The sequence below is a fragment of the Hordeum vulgare genome, chromosome 2H (assembly GCF_904849725.1).
Source record: "Hordeum vulgare subsp. vulgare chromosome 2H, MorexV3_pseudomolecules_assembly, whole genome shotgun sequence".
NCBI lineage: Eukaryota > Viridiplantae > Streptophyta > Magnoliopsida > Poales > Poaceae > Hordeum > Hordeum vulgare.
In genome coordinates this window covers 380,325,646-380,348,625 of record NC_058519.1, presented here as the reverse complement: position 1 = coordinate 380,348,625, position 22,980 = coordinate 380,325,646, and the positions used below count along the sequence as shown (strand labels likewise).

General features: G+C 43.4%; 2 protein-coding genes across 2 annotated transcripts; one reads left to right on the top strand and one right to left on the bottom strand.

The window, feature by feature from the left end:
- Window positions 1-291: 291 nt before the first annotated feature.
- LOC123426351 (protein DETOXIFICATION 18-like) lies at window positions 292-4,567 on the top strand. Its single transcript, XM_045110162.1, has 7 exons — window positions 292-756; window positions 2,594-3,138; window positions 3,230-3,316; window positions 3,408-3,464; window positions 3,587-3,825; window positions 3,914-4,032; window positions 4,154-4,567. Exons 1-7 carry the CDS (start codon window positions 454-456, stop codon window positions 4,280-4,282), a joined length of 1,479 nt encoding a protein of 492 aa, XP_044966097.1. The 5' UTR covers window positions 292-453; the 3' UTR covers window positions 4,283-4,567.
- Window positions 4,532-9,651, bottom strand: LOC123426352 (DDB1- and CUL4-associated factor 4). The gene is made up of 11 exons (XM_045110163.1): window positions 9,517-9,651; window positions 9,166-9,428; window positions 8,945-9,075; window positions 8,351-8,583; window positions 8,039-8,215; window positions 7,315-7,415; window positions 6,751-6,909; window positions 6,505-6,557; window positions 6,361-6,418; window positions 5,723-5,843; window positions 4,532-5,205 (listed from the first exon to the last, which is right to left on the bottom strand). The coding sequence occupies exons 1-11, from the start codon at window positions 9,527-9,529 to the stop codon at window positions 4,997-4,999; spliced, it is 1,518 nt and encodes a 505-aa protein (XP_044966098.1). The 5' UTR covers window positions 9,530-9,651; the 3' UTR covers window positions 4,532-4,996.
- Window positions 9,652-22,980: the final 13,329 nt, after the last annotated feature.

Below are 22,980 nucleotides of genomic sequence, written 5' to 3'. Positions count from 1 at the left end.
GGAAGTCATGCCAAAAAAATCAGAGCTCCAAAATACTTTCCTAGGTAACATTTTCAAAGCATCAATTTTGTTTTTTTACCATGCCTTCCACCAATGTGATTTTGCGATGAAATTTTGCATGCACTATAAACATTTGTGAAAGTATGCTAAAAAATCAGAATCTTTTGACTGTTTTTGGAATATGCTGTTCATACCAGGAGCAAGGTGTAGAAACTCCATGTCCAGCGTGGGTCTTCTTTTCTCGAGGCAAACCGGTACTGCCACAGCTGAACAAGTAGCTGGACTACTGTTAAAAAAAGAACAAGTAGCTGGACTGGTTCGTGTTCCATCGCCCCTGCCACCCTTTTATATACCAGCACCAACGTGCCCTGTCCTCCCTGCGCTTGCTTGACCTGCTGCTCCCCACACACAACACATCACAAACAGCAAGTGACAAGCCTGAAGAGAGAGGGAATGGAGGGAATGGGTGAAGAAGGGGCAGCAGCTCCATTGCTGGATGGGAAGATCAAGGTGACGAGAAGTGATAATGGCGACGGAGAAGCGGCAGCTGGGAGAAGGAGGTGGTGGCGGTGCCTGTGGGACGCAGAGGAGACGGCGGGGCAGGTGGCGTTCGCGGCGCCCATGGTGGCAACGAGCATGGCCTTCTACGCCATCCCGCTCGTCTCCGTCATGTACGCCGGCCGCATCGGCGACCTCGAGCTCGCCGGCGCCACGCTCGGCAACTCGTGGGCCACCGTCACAGGCATCGCGCTCATGGTACCAACTACTCCGTATATTATATATATCTTGCCTCATCCTCCTTCTCCATTGATTTGATCTGATTCTAAAGGGGGCTTCTCCTCCTCCTCCATCTCCGGCGCAGCGCCCGGAGATGCTCCATGTAAAAACGTCTTCGTCTGGCCACCGTCCGCAGCTAGCCGCCGGCAGTGTCGATGCTCTGTCCCTTTCGCCCGTCCCCCTGTATGCATCCAAAACAATGTTTACCGACCATCTTTTCTTTGCCCACCTTTGCCATCGTCTTCAATTTTCACTACCACCACTCTGTAGTCTCCATTGCTCGATTATAAGTTGCTCCTGTCATAGACTGGCCCAGAGGTACTCAAAACATATTCCATTGTATCACTTACATCGGTCTCCAAAACTTAAACAAAAAGCACTACTCCCTCTGATCCTAAATCAGAGGCAGTTAATATGGATCGGAGCCAGTATTCACTTAGATCTGTCTGCAGATTTTAATTACTCAAAGAGCCAAGACCAGAGTTACCACAAACAAAATAAATAAATGAACAATTAGTTGTATCTGTTAAAATATCCTTGAGCATATGGTTAGGTCCTTCACATGTACTACTATATAGAGTCTCTAGTCTAGTGGTTATCTATAAGCTTTGCTAAATTTATTAGTTTTTCGAAAATGGCGCAGATGGCTTCTCGATCTTGGAATGAGATTTACTTGAGGCATTTCACGAGCTTTGGTGTAAAACGAATCATAGCCATTGCACATGATTAGCTTGTGAATATGCTTTCTTAAAGGATAAATAAATAAATGCATTAATAAACTGATTAGGTTATTTTGCAGTCAAAGGGCAATATGAACTTACAGCATTGATTTTTTTTCCTTTTAGAAGAATGTTTCAAAGAGAGGACTTGTCTAGACAAGAATACAGAGGACTTGGACCAGACAAATTCTAAAACCCCTATTATGTTGGCACCTAAAATGTGTCGCTTTAGTCCTTACGCTTTTATTCTAAAAAAAGAAAAGTCCTTGCACATTCGCTTGACTATGGCCTAACCTACTTGCTAATTTTAAATGGATGCAAGGAATACACAGACAAAACTTCAACATGCCATTTGGCTTCAATTCAACATAAGCAAAACACCTAAGTGCAGCAGAAATTTGTATGCATAATCTCTTTTTTCTCTTAAGATGAAAGCAATGCCATGCTGTGTCAATTCAGTACATGAGCTATGATCAGTTTTCTAGCCGGTAGGTAGTATAAAAGACTGGTCAACTCCTATATTCATGGCTATATATATGTCAGTTGTAGTGCGTTGTGGTTGCAAAGGTAATATTGGCTGTGAAGCATAGAGTCGGCTCTTCAGTATATGCGAAAGTTTGTTAGCGTAGGACCATTGTTGTAAGATTATCATGGATCTTTTATTGCCAATGTAGACATGTTTGCACATGCACTTTATCCGGATCCCAGGAATTAAACATAGGTCAGGCTTCAGAATAAACACAGAACGTGGCCACAGGTTGAGACAACTGAGGAAGTCAAATCCTGAACTGTACTAGTACTACTTGTTTTCTTTTCTAGACTCCCTCCATCCCATAATATAAGATCGTTTTTCAAGCTATATTAGTTAGCTTGAAAAACAAGCTTATATTGTGGGATGGAGGGAGTATGTTGCTGTAATTTCATCAGCCCTGGTTAGACTGGTTGTTCCTATTGAGAATTTTCAACTTGACAACAGTTTGATGTTTCCATCCGTTCTGTTTACCACAAAACCTTACGGCAATACAAATTTTAGTAGAGAAAGCAAGAGCAACAGCGCATACTGATGAACTGACTAATGTTACCTTGTTCCCATGTAGACTGGATTAAGCGGGTCTCTGGAGACGCTTTGCGGCCAAGGCTATGGCGCAAAGGCATACCGCATGCTGGGTGTGTACCTCCAGGCATCCATCATAACCTCAGCTCTCTTTTCAGTCCTCGTCTCGCTCCTGTGGCTGTACACCGAGCCACTCCTCATTTTCCTGCACCAAGACCCCGAGGTCTCAAGAATGGCAGCGGTGTTTCTGCGATACACAATCCCGGCACAGTTTGCCTTTGGCTTCATCCAGTGTATCCTCAGGTTCCTGCAGACACAGTCCGTGGTGATGCCACTGGTGGCTTTCTCGCTCCTGCCACTGGTGTTCCATGTCGGGATTACCCATGCCTCCGTGCACTACCTAGGGCTCGGTTTCGCAGGCCCAGCCATGTCAACTTCGCTATCGCTGTGGCTATCTTTCATTATGCTCGCATCTTATGTGATGTTGTCGACGAGATTCAAGCACACCTGGGGGGGATTCTCAACAGAAGCATTTCAGTATGTACTGCCCGGCCTCAAGTTAGCTGTTCCCTCTGCAATGATGGTGTGGTTAGTAGTTACGACTATCCCAGATCCATTCATTGACCGCCTCTAAATATATCCCCATACTGAGAATATGATGGTTACCTACAAATGGCAGCTTTGAGTACTGGGCGTTTGAGATATTGGTGTTGCTTGCTGGGCTGATGCCAGATTCTCAAATGAGCACTTCTATTATCGCGATGTGGTAACTATCTTTCTCTCCCTTCACATTTGAGGAATGAAGTTCATGTTTATGTGTCCATAAATGCTAACATCAGTGTGATGCAACCTGACAGTGCAAACACGGAATCAATTTCATACATGATTACCTATGGGTTCGCTGCTGCCATCAGGTAATACTGCTACAATAACTGATGACAGCCATGCTTGAGGATTTTGCATCAAAAAGAAAAAAGAAATCCTTTAAGATTAAATTGACAATGCTGACTCAAAAAGTGTTGTTTCATTTCAACAGCACAAGGGTATCAAATGAGCTGGGAGCAGGTAACATTGACAAGGCAAAGAAGGCACTCAAGGTGACGCTCGAGCTCTCCCTACTCCTGGGAGTGACATTTCTTCTGCTCCTAGGCCTTGGCCATAATTTGTGGGCAGGGCTGTTCAGCAAGAGCGAGGCGGTGATAAGTGCATTTGCTTCAATGACTCCATTCCTCATCGGGTCAGTGGTGCTGGACTCCACACAGGGAGTCTTGTCAGGTCAGTTTGACAGATCTCTCTAAAAGTGTTTCAACCTTACTGTTTCAGGTGAAGGCCATTTGGCAGTAACCTGTGGATAAACTTGTAGGGGTTTCAAGAGGCTGTGGTTGGCAGCACCTGGTAGCATGGACCAACTTGGTGGCCTTCTACATAATAGGCTTGCCATTGTCTCTCCTACTTGGATTCAAGCTTGGCTTTCATACTAAGGTACAAACATGTCTTTTGGAAATTCAGCATCAATCTTAGGCATGTTTGTTGTGCACGAACCAACGCTACAAAGTACAAACTACTATTCTCCTCACTGATCATGTGCAAGTACCTGTTTCAGGGGTTGTGGATGGGTCAGATATGCGGTCTCCTTTGCCAGAACGCCGTTCTCCTGTTCATCACGCTCCGAACAAAGTGGGAAAGATTGGAACTGGCGACAGACAGCAAAGCAAGCGACCTTATCTGTTGAGAATTTATAAAGCTCGTTAGGTTTAACTTGAACATGGAACTGGAAGTTTGAGAGATGAAGTGCTGTAAATGTAGACAGTACCAAGCAACTTACCCTGAGCATGCTTGGGTGTAGCTAGTAGCAAGTAAGAAGAGCTGAATAAAATGTTGCACCAGTTTTGCGTGATAAAAGAAGATCTGGGATGGTGTACCAATACCCCCAAAGTAGTGTTTGCTAATATGAATGTATGATGTTAGAATACAAACAGAGTTCAGAAATATGTTCGTTTGCTAACATTGAAGAAAATATCACATTGCTGACTAACTAACCATGCTAAAAACAGCATATGATACAATATGGTCTGTTTTCTCAAGGTAACTCTAATACCAAACTTAGACAGGTGACTTAACTATCACTAAGAGAAACAACATGATCATCATCACTATTGCTCTATGAGGAGCAGATCTCATATAGCTTAACTATCGCTAAGAGAAACAACATGATCATCATCACTATTACTCTATGAGGAGCAGATCTCATATAGCTAACACTTGCTCCCTGAGCTGGTATTCACCACATAGCCTCAACTACCGCGGCTGAGATCTCTCCAGCAACACCAGCTGGAGCACACTGTTCGGTGAACCAACAAGATCAATCGTCTTTGATGCGCCTTCCTGAAGAAAGAACAGCAATTGCCTCCGTCCGCTCCAGAGTCTGTATCAGTGCACAACCAGTTTAAGTACCATGCATGTAGAACAGGCCATCACGTGATCCCATCCAAGCCCCCCAACTGTGGTTTAGATCAAACAGCGAAGAAGAACCATCCAAGTCAAGGTTGCTTTCTGGCCAGCAAAGTGCAGTGAAGAGAGTGTCAGCCACGCTCTTTGCAAATATTTGCTCGCCTGTTTTGATGCTCCAAATACGGACAGTACAGTCCTCCCCACCTGCCAAGAAAAAGGATTTGCTGAAAATGACAATTTGATGCCAGGGATGTTCTAGCCATGCACGTTCATAAAGATGCCACTATGTTGTTCCTTGTCCTGTATAGCCTAATAAAGTAGACATGGACCAGCTAGTAACGGCATAGTTTTCTTGAAATTTTAGCTTTTGCAAACTCATGATTCGATGTTGCAATAATTCCAGGAATGCCAAAGCCCTCTTAGGCTTCTATATCATACAGCAAAACTATACGTGGGGATCTTTTTAATAGCAATGCATCTGTTAATGGCACACTGCATGAACAAGCATAGCCGCTGACATTTATCAAGGTTAGGTCTAATGCTCAAGAAGGGGAGTATGGAGTTAGATACTCGAGTGAAAATGCAAATAATACATCGCAAATGTTTTTACCGATCCGAAAAAAACACTTTCAGTTTCAATGGGTAACCTCAAAAGACATTATTCGTAGCAGTATATGACAAAAGCAACCAGAGTGATGTCTAGAACCAAGAATAAATTTACCTGACATAAGTAGGGTTTCAGATGGATCAACAACAAGTGGTAAATTATTGTGTGAATTCACATGCCCTGCATAAGACTGTATAGCCCCCTTCTGAATGAGACGGAGATCAAATAGCTTGATCTGTACAACAGAAAACACAAAAGTCAAGCTGCTGCATGAAACATTTGTAACCGTCGTGAGGTCAGAGAAGCATAATGCTCTGTGCTTTCCTCACTTCAGAGGCAATAATTTCAGATAAGACAGGCTGAATGAAGATGCAGGAAACATGTAGACTTTTTAACAACAGAAGTGTACAACATGTACAAAATGAAGTTGTAATTCTTTCACATCACAATTGGCAAAGGGCACAAACACATGAAACTTTAACAACATACTCCCTCCATTCCTAAATATAAGACCTTTCACATCACAATTGGCAAAGGGCACAAACACATCACAGAAGTGTATCTTGTATTCTCACTATATTTTTAAAATAATATGTCAAGGGGCTACTCTCAGCCTCATTTAGTATATGAGATTGCTAAATTGCACTGAGTTTTAAGAAAATATTATCGTTAGCGGCAAATCAATCCTGTTAAAATTTGAGCACATCTGCTCATTCATTGATACCACTAAAAATGATTAAGAACATGCTTACCGATCCATCCATGGAGCTCCCTAAGAAGTAGTGTTCATCCGATGACAGAGCAACCAGGCTGGGTAACAACATCAACTTTTAGCACCAAGAAACGTGACCATGTCCGAACTAGAGTTTCAGCAAGCCAAGAATAATAATGGTTACCTGCAAACTGCTGAAGGCATAGAGATAACCCTAGATGATTTTGCCTTATCAGCCTGCAAGGATTTTCATTTGCAAACCACAATCATATGTTACATTCATTGATGGGCTGAATTGCCTAATTAGGCATTCATAATATCATTTTATTCTAGTGATATGTCAAAGTACAAAAGAAAACCTTGAACAATGCCGAGATGGTAGGTTTTGATGGCTACATTAAACACGCTGTGTGCTAATAGTAGTATTTACCTGGTTTCTCCCTCTGGCAATATGCCTTGCAGATAGCATGGGAACTGCCCCCCTAGCAGTGCTAGGTGAAGATCGACCAGTAGGGAGATTACTGTGTGTTTCCCGCACATCGATAGGGACTATGCTCCCATTCCGTAGGCCACATAGCACCACATTTCCCTGAACAAAATGTGCAAAATTACGTGAGCATAGTAGAGATAGGCAAGGTATGTTGTAGTAACTATGCGAAAAGTGGCAATTCGGTAGCAACAACAACCATTTGACAATCAAATCCCAGATGAAAGCTCAAACTTCAGGAACCAGCTAAAGAACTCATACAAATATATGTACCGCTCTATATAGCAAAGTAGAGGCATGAGGCGTTTATTCAGCTATTCATACAAGACAAATTGGCAGCCAATTGCATTTTTATTTCAAGAGGTTGGTATGCAAGGCAAATTGCACATGTACCAGAAACTGACAAAAAGTTTTGGTGACTCTCCTGTCAATATTACACACCTAAAAGACCATTGGACACATGAAACCTACTAACTGGAAATATATACATTCAAAATAATTTGTTACCGAGTGCACAAATTGCTGGGAAAGAATGTCACTTTTGCAACGATATAGCCATGATAATGTTCCTGTCTCCAAATTAAGCAAACCAGCGCCAGTGTTTGTACCTAGAAATAATATGAGCACAACTGCTTAATAATCCACAAGCTTAATTGATACAGAAGAAGTTGCTCCACTGCTACTCCCATAATTCCAAGCAAAAAGGACCTTCTATTTTCCTTGTATGAAATAGACAACTTGCAAGCTGCTACAGTTTATAGAAAAGCTAAGTTGTGACGACAAGTTACTAGAATACATACACCTAATGAAACAAGTGACTTTAAAATTCGATGAACGCGTATAACAAAGTTATGGTGGGAGGCAATGATACATACTCATAATAGAAGCTAATCTTTCTGTGTAATTGTAGTCAGTTTCTATGTATAAATTCTTAAAGAGTGATCTTGCCATGTCAATACATTAGAAAATTATCAAGATTCTGAATGCAGCAAACTTAATAGTGTTACTGCTACTCCCTCCGATCCATATTAATTGTCGCTGATACGAATGTATCTAGACGTACTTCAGTGTTAGATACATCCGTTTGAGCGAAACTAATATGGATCCAAGGGAGTATTAAATAGCATAAAGTACTGCTGAAAGGACTTTATAAAAAGAAGCAAATTCGTTACTCTGTGTAACAGGGGAACTTTGGGTATGGCCTAAACTGAAGTCGAGTTAGCCAACTCACCTAGAACTACTTGTGTGCCATCGGAATTACAATCAGCAGTCCATACTGTACGATCAAATGAAGCAACTCTTTCAATTTTTCCATGGGCATTCCGTGAAACAGTTGCAGAGTCAATAGTTGACATATCCATAATATAAACAGAACCACCGGATCCTCCAGATCCAAGAGTAGCCACCATGTTTTACGATGTCAAGTAGCCCAAGCTCATGTTCAATTACCAGGCAATAGTACAGAACATAAAATGCACAAGTCGAAATGCATGTAATTATCAACAATAATACACATAATAGAAGCAACAATTTTGAGGATACAATGCTCGCTGAACTGATGAGTTGGTGCTGGCTGCATCATGGAAGTTGTGCCCAAACTTTTTTATGCAAGATATACCGGATGAGAAGTTTGAGAAAGCTATTTCAGATGACCAGATATTTGCAAGTGGAGAATTCACTGCTGCTTTCTGCTTTCCCGAGGGAGTCCAAACAGGCTGAGGTAAAAACTCCATCTCATCCTCAAAATTCTCTAGAGCAGTCCCTAACCCAAATAATCTGCCAGATAAAAATATGTCATGCGACATGAAACACCAGTATGGCTATGCTTATACTCAAAGAGAACAACTGAATATCAAAGAATCCAACAATTTTTTAAACTTATAAAGCCATGCACGTTCTGTCTTCAAGAAAGAAAAATTGTGGTATTTGTGTTTTAGTAATTTCGTTTTCAAAATCCATTATTGCATAGCTTGTTAGCCGTTGGAGTATGTTTGAGCAGAGAGCGCATTGTTGGTATGGTATCAAGAATTCAGGATAACCTCAACTAATGGTACATCTGTACTCCCGACAATCAATTGTCAAGTTCTAAAGCCTTTTCACTACACGGACACAAAATGAGTACCGAGGCAAACCTCACCTGATTGAACCATTGGTGCTGCCAGTCGCTAATAGCTTGGACTCACGCAGCCCACTGGGTGTCTGAACCATGGCGTGCAGTTCCTCCAGTGCCTTATCAGCCACTAAGGTTGTGCCTTGGTACTTCCAAACCTACAAGCAACGCTATGATATCAGCATATATTTTGCCAGCACGCTGAAACAAAGGGAAAGCTGCAGCAAAAGAGAAGTTCGGATCAGCACCATCGGCTGCGACGCCTGTGTGTACTGGCACTGCTGCTTGAAGGTGGACTTGTTGTTCTTGGAGAATATCACACCACCGCCGTACATCTCCCTGGCATGCAGCAGCTCGGACTGCCTCGCCCTTTTCCTGCGTGCTGTGGGGGGAGGCGAGGGCTCGGCGGGCGGCGGCGGAGGGCGAGGAGGGCGGGTGGCGGCGCCGGGGATGCGGCCCTTTGTGGGGAAGTAGCGGTTCTTGTCCGGGTCGTAGTAGAACCCGGGCAGCTCTGCAGGCAATCAATCGCGTCGAGGTCAGGCGCAGCGGGACAAGTGGGCCGTTCGCGCCTAGTAGTGGAGAAGAGGAAAAGGACCAACCTTTGGGCGGCATGTCGCCGGCGTGGTGTTTGGAGTCAGCTTGAAAGGCGGCGGGGGATGGACGGCGGTGGCGCGGAACAGGGGGCGGTGTGCGGCGCGTTGTTGTCGCCGGGAAGGGTGGACGCCGGTTCTTGTCTGGACTGGACCCGGACCGGACCGACAATGCGCGGCTCGTCCTTTCGAAACGGGCCAATTGTTGCGGCCCACCCATATTGATTGTAATTTTTGTTGATGTTTCTCTTTTGTGGGCCGTCCCTTATAGTGCGTTTGCGAACCAGGCCAAATTAGACCCAGAAAAAAGCGAGCCCTGCCAAATACTCGTGAATTTAAACATGTTAATTAATTTGAAAATATACATAAATTAAAAAATATCATGAATTCAAAAAATGTTCATTAACTTAAAAATCATGCATTTAGAAAATGTTTGTACACTGAAAACAGAAAGTAAAAATTAGTAGAAAAACATAAGGTGAAAAAATCCAAAAGAAAAAAAATGGTAAAGAGAAACAGAAAAAGAAAAGAAAGACGTTGGCTCCTTCTGCACCTCAGTCAGCTCCATCATTGCTGACTCCTTTTGCCCTCGTCCATCACCAGAGTCAAGGCCAACATCATATACGCTACCACCTACATTATTGCCACCATGACTCTCCACACCAAACAAGTTTAGACAGGAGGTTTGTACATTTTTCTTCCTTTTCTACTTTCCCGTATCTAATTCCATGCAGACGGGCGGGAGAAAAAGGAAGCGATCAGGTGGTAGGGGAGTTGCCCAAAGTCAGAATCAAGATTCAGGATTACCGACGCCAGTTCGACAATGTCACTCCGTTATCATTAGATATTGCTAGAAATAAGTTCAAAATGGTTTCTAGGATTATGGTTCATGGTCGAGTAAAATGCAGGTTTAGAAATGAAAATCAGTATCGGATAACTGTTGCCAACCGATCGTCAACGAGATCATGAGGTACCTCCTTGTAGATCCCGAACACATGAAGGTTTCATGCGGGTAACTCTTCTTACCACTAGGAATGTCCATGGATGAAACTCCACCTTGACGACGAAGTTCATTTACCAGAATGCAACTCCCTTTGAATGTTATTGTCAAATTCAGCCATGTGTTGGGGTGAATTTGTGTGGTACCACGTTGGAATTTAAAGAAAAAGTCAGAAACATAGAAATATTGTCAAATTGAACATGTACCAACATCATATGGGAACCGCTGGGTACGGCGACAGGGCCAAGGTATAGCAGCACAAGGATGGGGAGCTAGCGACACATTGACACATTGACTTTCGCCAAGCAACCCAAGTATGTAAGTACGAGAGCGTCGTCCTTCTCTTTGACCAGTCCTCATAGGGAGTGACTTCATTATCTTTTGTAGGAACCTTATTCACGACATGACACGCAGTCAATATGGCCTCCCCACCATACCTTGGATAAACCCGATGTATCTAACATGGTGTTAACCAAATCAGTTAGAGTACGGTTTTTCAACTCGGCAACCCCGTTTGACTGGGGTGAATAGGGAGGCGTACTCTTATGAATAATGTCATGTTCTGGATAAAAAGAATCAAATTCATTTGAGAAATACTCTCCACCACGATCAGACCAGACTCGTTTAATTTTCTTTTCAAGTTGATTCTCAACTTCTGCCTTATAGATTTTAAAGTAGTGTAGAGCCTCATCTTTAGTATTTAACAGATACACATAGCAATATCTAGTGGAATCATCTATCAATGTCATGAAATATTTCTTTCCACCTTTAGTCAACACGACATTCATCTCACAAAGATCGAAATGTATGAGTTTTAATGGCGTCAAGTGTCTCTCCTCTGCAGCCTTGTGAGGCTTGCGAGGTTGCTTTGTTTGCACACACGAATGGCACTTAGAACCTTTGGGTAAAGTGAAACTCGGGATTAAATTCAGTTTTGCTAGCCGCGACATAACACCGAAACTTATGTGACAAAGACGTGAATGCCAAACTTCAGATTCATTAACACTCGAATGAATATTGTTCACGGCTTTATTACAAAAATCTGCAAGGGAAAGGCGGAACAGACCTCCGCATTCATAACCTTTTCCAACAAAAAGTCCATATTTTGCAACAACTACTTTATTAAACTCGAAGACCAACTTAAACCCTTCTCTACATAGAAGGGAGCCACTAACGATATTCTTCTTGATGGCGGGGACATGTTGCACGTTCTTCAGCTGCACGATCCTTCCCGAAGTAAACTTTAGATCGACCGTGCCAACACCAAGAACAAAAGCACTCGCGCCATTCCCCATCAATACGGACCCGTGACCTGTGGCCTGATAAGAAGAGAACGATGAGATGTCAGCACACACATGAATATTTGCATCCGTGTCCACCCACAAATCGGTGGACTGACAAACTAAAAATACGGTAAGTAAATTACGTACCTAGATGCACCACTTTCATTGTTGCCCACAATCATATTGGCACACTTGGAGTCCTGCGCCGGCTTCTTGTACTTGTTTGGGCACTTGTTCGCCCAATGTTCATCTGAACCACAAGTAAAGCAGCCCTCTCCCTTTTTATTCTTCTTGAAGGTCTTCTTTCCCTTCTTCTTAAAGTCGGTATTCTGTTGGACAAAATTCTTTCCCTTGGGCTTGTGGGAATTGAAGTTCCTCTGATGTACCATAATGGCAACAAAAGAGCTTTCGACCGCTTTTCCATTGGAGTCATTTGCTCTCGAGTTCTACTCAACACTGAGATGGCCGATGATGTCCTCTACTGAGAACTCACGCCTCTGATGTTTCAGAGTAGTAGCAAAGTTCCTCTATGAATTAGGGAGCTTAGCAATTATACAGCCCGCGACAAACTTGCCTGGCAAATTGCACTTAAGAACCTCAAGTTCTTTAGCTATGCATATTATCTCATGAGCATGTTCCAATACAGAACGGTTGTCAACCATTTTGTAATCGTGGAACTGCTCCATAACATACATCTCACTCCCAGCATCAGTGGCCCTGAATTTAGATTCGAGCGCCTCCCACAGCTCTTTGGCAACATGCATATGTAAATATGCATCAACCAGCTTATCTCCGATCACGCTTATAACTACTCCAAGGAATAGAACGGTGGCCTCCGCGAACATCTTCTCCTGTTCAGAAGAGATAGTTCCCGTGGGAGTGACACAGGCTACCCATAACACGTTCATAGCCGTGAGCCATAAGGTAGTTCTCGTTTGCCAACGCTTGAAATAAGTAGCGGTAAACTTATCCGGTTTCAGTGCCACAGCAAAACCATTACTCGAAAAATTCCTACACAAATTAGGTTTTTGAATTGTTGAGTAAATAGACAATTTTCTGAGTAGATTAATCCATGAAATAATTACTAACATGGCATTGACTAGATTCATGACATACTGATCACGAAGCATACTAGCAAGTACTACGCATATAGCAGAAACATCTACGCATATAACTAGTACTACTAGGGCAGAAATAAACAGGAGAGGGATAAACAGGTTATACCCTCCGATCGACCACTTGGCCGTAGCAGCAGCGTTGGCGGCGGCAGCATCCTCTGCCGCCTTCTTCTCGGTTTCGGCCTGGAGGAGATGGTCGGCTTCGCTTGGTTCAGCCATGGCGATGATGAGGATGGCGCGGATGTAGACGAAGAAGACGGACAGAGGCGAGCAGTCGCATGATCGCTCCCCAAAAACCTAATCGCCCCTCTCCCGTACAGGAACCGGAGAGGTGAGGATTTGGAGGCCTGCTCTCCCGTCGACCGTGTACGCGGTGAATGGGACGGAGTCGCCGGCGGCGGCGGCAGCAAAGGAACGGGCGCGTGAGGTAGAGGCGATCTGATCTCGTGACAACTAGGTTTGGCGTTAGCCCTGCTTATATAGGTGGCCGGGTGGATAGACGTGGGCTGAACCCACGCCTGAGTCGGTAACAACCCACGATCCGACGTCTCGTATCGTGGCGCTTCCGTTACGTATTCTCTGTTCCTGGCCGGCAAAAGTAAGCGCGTAGGTATGAGATCGTGCTCGGCTCATTCCCGCAACCCGCGGCGCGTCGTGAGGCGGCGTGGCATGGCGAGGCGGGCGGCGGAGGAGGAGTCCGCGAGGGCCTCTTCTCTTCTCACTCTCCAATAGCATGTAGAAGAGAGATCCTTATAAAGGGGTCCAACTTCTTCTCCACTAGCAGGGTGGGACTAAACTTCCCACCACCACTTTGTCATGCCACCACCTACATGGGCCCTTGGAGATTTCTGAAATTCTCTTATGGGCCTAAAGCCCACCACTAATTTCAACACATCGACTACGCCAATAGTAGAAGTTCGGGAAGTATGTCGAAGTACTTGCGCTTCTATGGCCTTCCCTTGAACTCAGGCTTGACTGTCTGGATTATTTCAGTAAGTCCATGGTAAATAAGTATAATAAATACTACACACATAAAATTTTGATGGCGAACCCTCCTAACACAAACTTTACCATCTTTGTCTAGGTAATGACGCTTGCAAGCTTGTAGTAAGGATCGTGAGTTGTGATGCGCATGTGGAAGCTGCTTGGGGCAAATACCACTCTCCTACTCTAAGGAACCAATAATTGGTCCACAATGTTGTCCCTAATCATGCTAAGGTGACCAGGCATGAGTAGTATCTCTGTAGGATCGAAAGTATGTCTAGAGGGGGGTGATTAGACTAATTGATAAGATAAAAACTTAGCCTTTTCCAATTTTAAGTGTGGGCCAGTTTTAGCAACTATGACTAGTCAAGTACACCCTACACATGCATATCTAAGAGTATTGCAACGGAAAGTAAAACATGCAAGTGTAAAGTTGAGGGTAAGGTAGGGAGATCAAACGCAAAGGTTGACACGGTGATTTTTGGCATGGTTTCGATAGGTGGCGCTATCGTATGTCCATGTTAGTGGAAACTTCAACACATGGAGAGTAACGGGTGCGAGAGTCCACGGAGGGCTCCACCCACAAGGGGTCCACGAAGAAGCGGCCTTGTTTATTCCACCACGGCTTCCGCCCACGAAGGACTAGCCTCGCTCACGGTAGATCTTCACGAAGTAAGCGATCTCCTTGCCCTTACAAACATCTTGGTTCAACTCCACAACACGAAGTAGGAGGCTCCCAAGTGACACCTAACTAATCTAGGAGGCACCACCCTCCAAAAGGTAATAGATGTGGTAGAACGATGAACTCCTAGCTCTTGTGCTTCAAAAGATAGTCTCCTCAACACTCAATCACTCTCTCTCAGATTTGGCAAGGGTAGGAGAGATTGATCTTGTGGAAAGCAACTTGGGGAGGCTAGAAATCAAGGTTCAAATGGTTGGAATGGAAACTCTTGATCTCAACACATGAGTAGGCGGCTCTCTCTCAGAAAAATGGATCTGGCAAGTGTATGTGTGTTTTGCGTGCTTCCTGTGCGAATGAGAGGTAGGTGGAGGGGTATATATAGGATCCCCCAAAATCCAACCGTTACAAAATTATTGCCCAACTCAGTGACACCGACATGAATCTCGATGGTACCAAGTTGCACTAAATGTGGCAATGATGACCCACAAGTATAGGGGATCAATCGTAGTCCTTTCGATAAGTAAGAGTGTCGAACCCAACGAGGAGCAGAAGGCTCTGATAAACGGTTTTCAGCAAGGTAATAACTACAAGCACTGAAAGTAGCGGTAACAAGTGATGGTGTAGTGAGGTGAAACGTAGCAAGCGAAAAGTAACAAGTAACAAGTAGTAGCAATGGTGCAGCAAGTGGCCCAATCCCTTTTGTAGCAAGGGACAAGCCTGAACAAAGTCTTATAAGAGGAAAAACGCTCCCGAGGACACACGGGAATTTCTGTCATGCTAGTCTCATCATGTTCATATGATTCGCGTTCGTTACTTTGATAGTTTGATATGTGGGTGGACCGGCGCTTGGGTACTTCCCTTACTTGGACAAGCATCCCACTTATGATTAACCCCTCTCGCAAGCATCCGCAACTACAAAAGAAGAGTTAAGACAACGTCTAACCATAGCATTAAACTAGTGGATCCAAATCAGCCCCTTACGAAGCAACGCATAGACTGGGGTTTAAGCTTCTGTCACTCCAACAACCCATCATCTACTTACTACTCCCCAATGCCTTCCTCTAGGCCCAAATATGGTGAAGTGTTATGTAGTCAACATTCACATAACACCACTAGAGGAAAAGACAACATACAACATATCAAAATACCGAACGAATACCAAACTCACATGACTATTATTAGCATGACTTATCCCATGTCCTCAGGAACAAAAGTGACTACTCACAAAGCATAATCATAATCATGATCAGAGGTGTAATTAATAGCATCAAGGATCTGAACATAAACTCTTCCACCAAGTAATCCAACTAGCATCAACTACAAAGAGTAATCAACACTACTAGCAACCTTACAAGTACCAATCAGAGTCGCGAGACGGAGATTGGTTACAAGAGATGAACTAGGGATTGGAGAGGAGATGGTGCTGATGAAGATGTTGATGAAGATTCCTCCCCTCCGACGAGAGGAGTGTTGGTGACGACGATGGCGATGGTTTCCCCCTTCGGGAGGGAAGTTTCCCCGGCAGGATCGTCCTGCCGGAGCTCTAGATTGGATCTGCTCAAGTTCTGCCTCGTGGCGGCGGCAAAACCACGAAAAAGCTCCCGATTTATTTTTTCTGGAACGAAACCCTTCATATAGAAAAAGAGGGGGGGCCAGTGGGCCGCCAGGGATCCCACAAGCCCTGTGGTGGCGGCTACCAGGCTTGTGGCGCCCTGGTAGCTCCCCTCTAGTACTTCTTTCGCCCAGTATTTTTTATATAATCCCAAAAAATTCCACGTAACTTTTCAGGGCATTTGGAGATGTGCAGAATAGAGGACTCGGATTTGCTCCTTTTCCAGTCCAGAATTCCAGCTGCCTGAATTCTCCCTCTTCAAATAAACCTTGCAAAATAAGAGAAAAGGCATAAATATGGTACCACAAAGTAATATAACAGCCCATAAAGCGATAAATACCAACATGAAAGCATGATGCAAAATGGACGTATCAACTCCCCCAAGCTTAGACCTTGCTTGTCCTCAAGCGAAAACCAAGTTCCATAAACATGTCCACATGTTTAGGGACGAAGGTGTCGATAAAACATAATACGGACATGAGGGCATCATGATCACACATAGAACAACAATACATCATAAAGATTCTTATGGGAAAGTAACAATTCCTTCACAAAGCAAAGTATGAAGCAAAAAACCTTACCGAGAAGTAACCAACAACAGTCCAAAGTCATTGAAGCAATTGCAATTTATCATAACATCAGAAAGAGTCAAATAAGAGCTTGTAAGGCAAACCCACATACTCAATCATCTCTTTTGTTTTCCACAATTGTTACAACTCACGTGGTACTCATGGTGTCAAAGTTTCAGCTGGACACAAAGGAAGATAGGGGCTTATAGTTTTGCCTCCCAACGATTTACCTCAAGGGTAAAGTCAACAATAATAAAGCATAAGTACTCAACTCCAAGTTGATATATGAATATAGATCTTTCCCAAGCATGTGACGGTAGCCAAGACAAAGGCAAAAATAGGGAATTGGTGAAGATCACCATGACTCTTACAAGGGCAAACAGTAAAGGTACAAGATAGGTGATACGTCTCAAACGTATCTATAATTTTTGATGGTTCCATGCTATTATCTTGTCAACTTTGGATGTTTTATATGCATGAATATGCTATTTTATATATTTTTTGGGACTAACCTATTAACTCAGTGCCAAGTGCTAGTTTATGTTTTTTCCGTGTTTTTGGCCCATTTTCCGACGGAGTCCAAATGGAATGAAACTTTACGATGATTTTTTTGGACCAAAAGAGACCCCCGAAGCTTTGGGAGAAGGCCAGATGGGCCACGAGGGAGTCACAAGCCCTCACGCTGCCACCCCCCGGTGGTGGCGCGCAGGCTTGTGACCTCCTCGTGGGCCCAACTGACGCAATTCCACCACCATAAATTCCTATAAATTCAGAAACCCCCAGAAAGAAACCTAGATCGGGAGTTCCGCCGCCGCAAGCCTCTGTAGCCACCAAAAACCAATCTGGAGCCCGTTCCGGCACCCTGCCGGAGGGGGAATCCATCTCCGGTGTCCATCTTCATCATCCCGACGATATCCATGACGAGGAGGGAGTAGTTCTCCCTCGGGGCTGAGGGTATGTACTAGTAGCTATGTGTTTGATCTCTCTCTCTCTCGTGTTCTTGAGATGTCTTGATCTCGATGTACCATGGGCTTTGCTACTATAGTTGGATCTTATGATGTTCTTCCCCCTCTCCCTCTTGTAATGAATTGAGTTTCCCCTTTGGAGTTATCTTATCGGATTGAGTCTTTGAGAACATTTGATGTATGTCTTGCACGTGTCTATCTACTGTGATCAACTTGCGGGTTCGTGACATTGGGAACCTATGCACAGGGGTTGGCACACGTTTTGACTCTCTGGTAGAAACTTTGGGGCACTCTTTGAAGTTCTGTGTGTTGGTTGAATAGATGATTCTGAGATTATGTGATGCATATCGTATAATCATGCCCACGGATACTTGAGGTGACAATGGAGTATCTAGGTGACATTAGGGTCTTGGTTGATATGTATCTTAAGGTGTTATTCTAATACGCACTCTATGATGGATCGAACAGAAAGAATAGCTTCGTGTTATTTTACTACGGACTCTTGAATAGATCGATCAGAAAGAATAACTTTGTGGTGGTTTCGTACCCGACAATAATCTCTTCGTTTGTTCCCCGCTATTAGTGACTTTGGAGTGACTCTTTGTTACATGTTGAGGGCTAGTTATATGATCCAATTATGTTATCATTGTTGAGAGAACTTCACTAGTGAAAGTATGAACCCTAGCCTTGTTTCCACGCATTGCAATACCGTTCGTGCTCACTTTTGTTACTAGTTACCTTGCTGTTTTTGTATTTTCAGATTACAAAAACCTATATCTACCATGCATATTGCACTTGTTTCACCATCACTTCGCCGAACTAGTGACCTATGCAACTTACCATTGTATTAGGTGTGTTGGGGACACAAGAGACTCTTTGTTATTTGGTTGCAGGGTTGCTTGAGAGAGACCATCTTCATCCTACGCCTCCTGTGGATTGATAAACCTTAGGTCACCCACTTGAGGGGAAATTGCTACTGTCCTACAACCCTCTGCACTTGGAGGCCCAACAACGTCTACAAGGAGAAGGTTACGTAGTAGACATCAATAGGCCCTTCGTAGAGGGAAGCAGAGGTTGTCATGCGCTTTTGAGGTTTGAATGCGTGTCCTCGTAGTGCGGAGGAACGTCACTTTATATTGCCTCGTGTGATAAAGAACTTTATTATGTAGTCTGTCGCTTTTATGTCTTCCTCATCACAGGTTCGTACAAAGCTTATTTTCCACACACTAATAGATCATACATATTACAGAGCAATTTTTATTGCTTGCATCGATGACAACTTACTTGAAGGATCTTATTCAATCCATAGGTAGGTATGGTGGACTCTCATGGCAAAACTGGGTTGAAGGTTTATGGATGCACAAGTAGTATCTCTACTTGGTGCGGGAGTTTTGGCCAATATGAGGTGGAAGCAATCGTCACATGCTAAGGGATCTCTAATCGTATAACATTGTTTGGAACCAAGCAAACACAATTCATTATGTTGTCTTCCTTGTCCAACATCTACTCCTAAGCATGTATTAGTTTGGTGAGTGCTCACAATTGTAATAAGTGTCTAAGATGATATATTTATATGTGAACCTCTCTTTCATTATTACTTCTTATTAATTGCAACAATGACTGAGGTCTATGTTGATTTATTCTCAACAAGTTTCAATCATCATACGTGTCATATGTGAAGTTATCACTTTCCATAAGATCGTCTCATGATCTTTCATGCTATCGTTCTTTTCATACTTTTGATCATGACATAAAGCAAAGCCCTTGACTAAGATACTCTTTATTATATAGCTCGTAAGCTCGAATACATCGGGGGAGAGACAAAAGCAAAAGACTCAAACTAAACACTAAAGACTTATTCCTCTAAGAGAAGAAATAAAAACTGAAAAGGAAAGAACTAAAACAAAGGTAAAAGAAAAAGATATAAAGGTGATACGATACCAGGGCAACACCCCCAAGCTTGGCAGAAGCCAAGGGGATTGCCCATACCAATGCTTAGTTGTCTTCCTTTGGTGGTGATGGTGGTGGAGTTGTCGCCTTTGATTCCAGGAGAGCTATCAATCTTTGATTTATACCTTTGAGATCCGTGACATTGTTTTCCAGCAAAACAACTTCACGAGAAAGGGAAATATTGCGAGCACGAGTTGTTTCGCAAAACCTCAAGAGTTCAATCAAGGATGGAGACAGCACGTGGAGGAAGGGTTGGAGAAAATCTACTCCTTCAACATCTTCAATGTTGAACATAGGTTGAACTTCCTCCCTAGCTTGGGTTTTCTCCTTAGCTTGGTCCCTGGCTTCCGTGACTTCTACTCTTTTCAGATCAGCATCTACTTCCTCATGAACTTGGTGAAGATCATTCTCCCCAACAGATTCCTGAGACATCTTTGCTCTAAATCTGTGGCAGAAAACAAGCTCGAAACGAAAACAGAGGAAAACTACGTGATACGGAGATCAAAACCTTCGGGCGACTATATATTGATTTTTTGTGGACCAGAAGGAGTGCTCCGCAAGAAAACAGAGTCCGGGAGGCACACGAGGTGCCCACAAGCTTGCCCTCCGCCACGAGGGGGGTAGGGGCGGTGGCAGGGCTTGTGGCCGCCTCGTGCGCTCTCTGGACTGCTTTTTATTTTTCTAATTTTCCAAAAATTCCAGAAACGGAGAAATTTCCTATTGGAAAAGCATCGGAGTCCAATTTCTTACCGAAACAGACACCTCTTCATTTTCAGGGTCTGAAACAGGCTGATAAACATCCCTTATGTACTCCTCTGGAGTTATGACATTGATGATATTGGTCTCAACATTTGTGGGAGTACCAGAGATGTAATGCTTGATTCTTTGCCCATTTACCACTCTAGGAAAATTTCCTTCCATGTTATTAATTTTGATGGCACCGGAACGATTACTTCCTCGATAACATAGGGACCTTCCCATTTAGAGAGAAGCTTGCCTGCAAAGAATCTCAAACGAGAGTTGTATAGCAAGACATAATCACCTACATTGAACTCTCGTTTCTGTATTCGTTTGTCATGCCATCTCTTAACCTTTTCCTTGAACAACTTGGCATTCTCATATGCCTGGGCTCTCCATTCATCTAACGAGCTGATATCAAACAACCGCTTCTCACCGGCAAGTTTGAAATCAAAGTTGAGCTCTTTGATTGCCCAATAAACTTTGTGTTCTAGCTCAGGAGGTAAATGACAGGCCTTACCGTAAACCATTTTATACGGTGACATGCCCATGGGAGTCTTATAAGCAGTCCTATAAGCCCATAGTGCATCGTCAAGTTCGCTAGACCAATTCTTTCGAGATCTATTGGCGGTCTTTTGTAGGATCAACTTGATCTCCCTATTACTCAACTCCACTTGACCACTAGACCGAGGATGATAAGGAGATGCAACTTTATGGTTGACATCATACTTAGCGGGCATCTTGCGGAAAACACCATGAATGAAGTGTGAACCGCCATCAGTCATCAGGTATCTAGGGACTCCAAATCTTGGGAATATGACTTCTTTAAGCATCTTAATAGAGGTGTGGTGATCAGCAATTTTAGTGGGGATAGCTTCTACCCACTTAGTGACGTAATCCACAGCAACTAAGATGTGAGTGTACCCATTGGAACCCGGGAAGGGTTCCATATAATCAAAGCCCAGACATCAAATGGTTCAATGACAAGTGAATAGTTCATAGGCATTTCCCGATGCTTACTGATGTTCCCTATTCTTTGGCATTCGTCACAAGACAAGACAAACTTACGGGCATCCTTGAAGAGAGTGGGCCAATAGAAACCTGATTGCAATACCTTATGAGCACTTCTATCTCCAGCATGGTGTCCTCCGTAGGCTTCGGAATGACACTTCTGCAAGATCTGTCCCTGTTCATGTTCAAGCACACAACGTCTAATAACACCATCTACTCCTTCCTTATAAAGGTGAGGATCATCCCAAAAGTAGTGTCTCAAATCAAAGAAGAATTTCTTCTTTGGCTGATAGGTGAAACTGGGTGGTATGTATTTGGCTACGATATAGTTTGCATAATCGGCATACCACGGTGCACTGTGTGAAGTGTGGATGCCATTTAATTGCTCATCAAGAAAGCTGTCATCAATAGGTAGTGGGTCATCAAGGACATTCTCTAGCCTAGACAAGTTATCTGCTACAGGGTTATCAGCACCCTTTCTGTCAACGACGTGCAAATCAAATTCCTGTAGCAAGAGAACCCATCTGATTAGCCTAGGCTTAGCGTCCTTCTTCTCCATAAGGTACTTAATAGTAGCATGATCAGAGTGAATAATGACTTTGGAGTCAACTATGTAAGATCTGAACTTTTCACATGCAAACACGACTGCTAAAAATTCCTTCTCCGTAGTGGCATAGTTTCTTTGGGCACTGTCTAGAGTTTTACTAGCATAGTGAATAACATTAAACTTCTTGTCAACTCTTTGTCCTAGAACAACACCAACAGCATATTCACTAGCATCGCACATGATTTCAAAGGGCAAGTTCCAGTCAGGTGGTTGAACAATAGGTGCGGTTATCAAAGCCTTCTTAAGTATTTAGAAAGCTTCCTCACAATCCTCATCAAAAACAAAAGGAACATCCTTCTGCAAGAGGTTGGTAAGAGGCCTAGAAATCTTAGAGAAGTCTTTAATGAACCTTCTATAGAAACCAACATGACCTAGGAAACTTCGTATACCTTTGATATCTATGGGGCAAGGCATTTTCTCAATTGCATCAACCTTAGCCTTATCAACTTCAATGCCTCTTTCAGAAATTTAGTGTCCTAAGACGATACCTTCATTAACCATAAAGTGGCACTTCTCCCAATTCAAGACAAGGTTGGTTTCTTCGCATCTCTGTAAGACTCGATCAAGGTTGCTGAGGCAATCATCAAAGGAAGACCCGTAAACGGAGAAGTCATCCATGAAAACCTCGACAATCTTTTCACAAAAGTCAGAGAATATAGCCATCATACATCTTTGGAAGGTGGCAGGTGCATTGCATAAGCCAAAAGGCATACGTATATAGGAAAAGGTACCGAAAGGGCAGGTGAAAGTGGTTTTCTCCTGATCAGATTGTGCAACAGGTATTTGCGAGAAACCTTAATAACCGTCTAGAAAGCAGAAGTGTGTGTGTTTTGATAACCTTTCTAGCATTTGGTCGATAAACGGCAAAGGATAATGATCTTTCCTGGTTGCCTTGTTCAGTTTCCGGAAATCTATCACCATCCTATAGCCAGTAATAATCCTTTGTGGGATTAG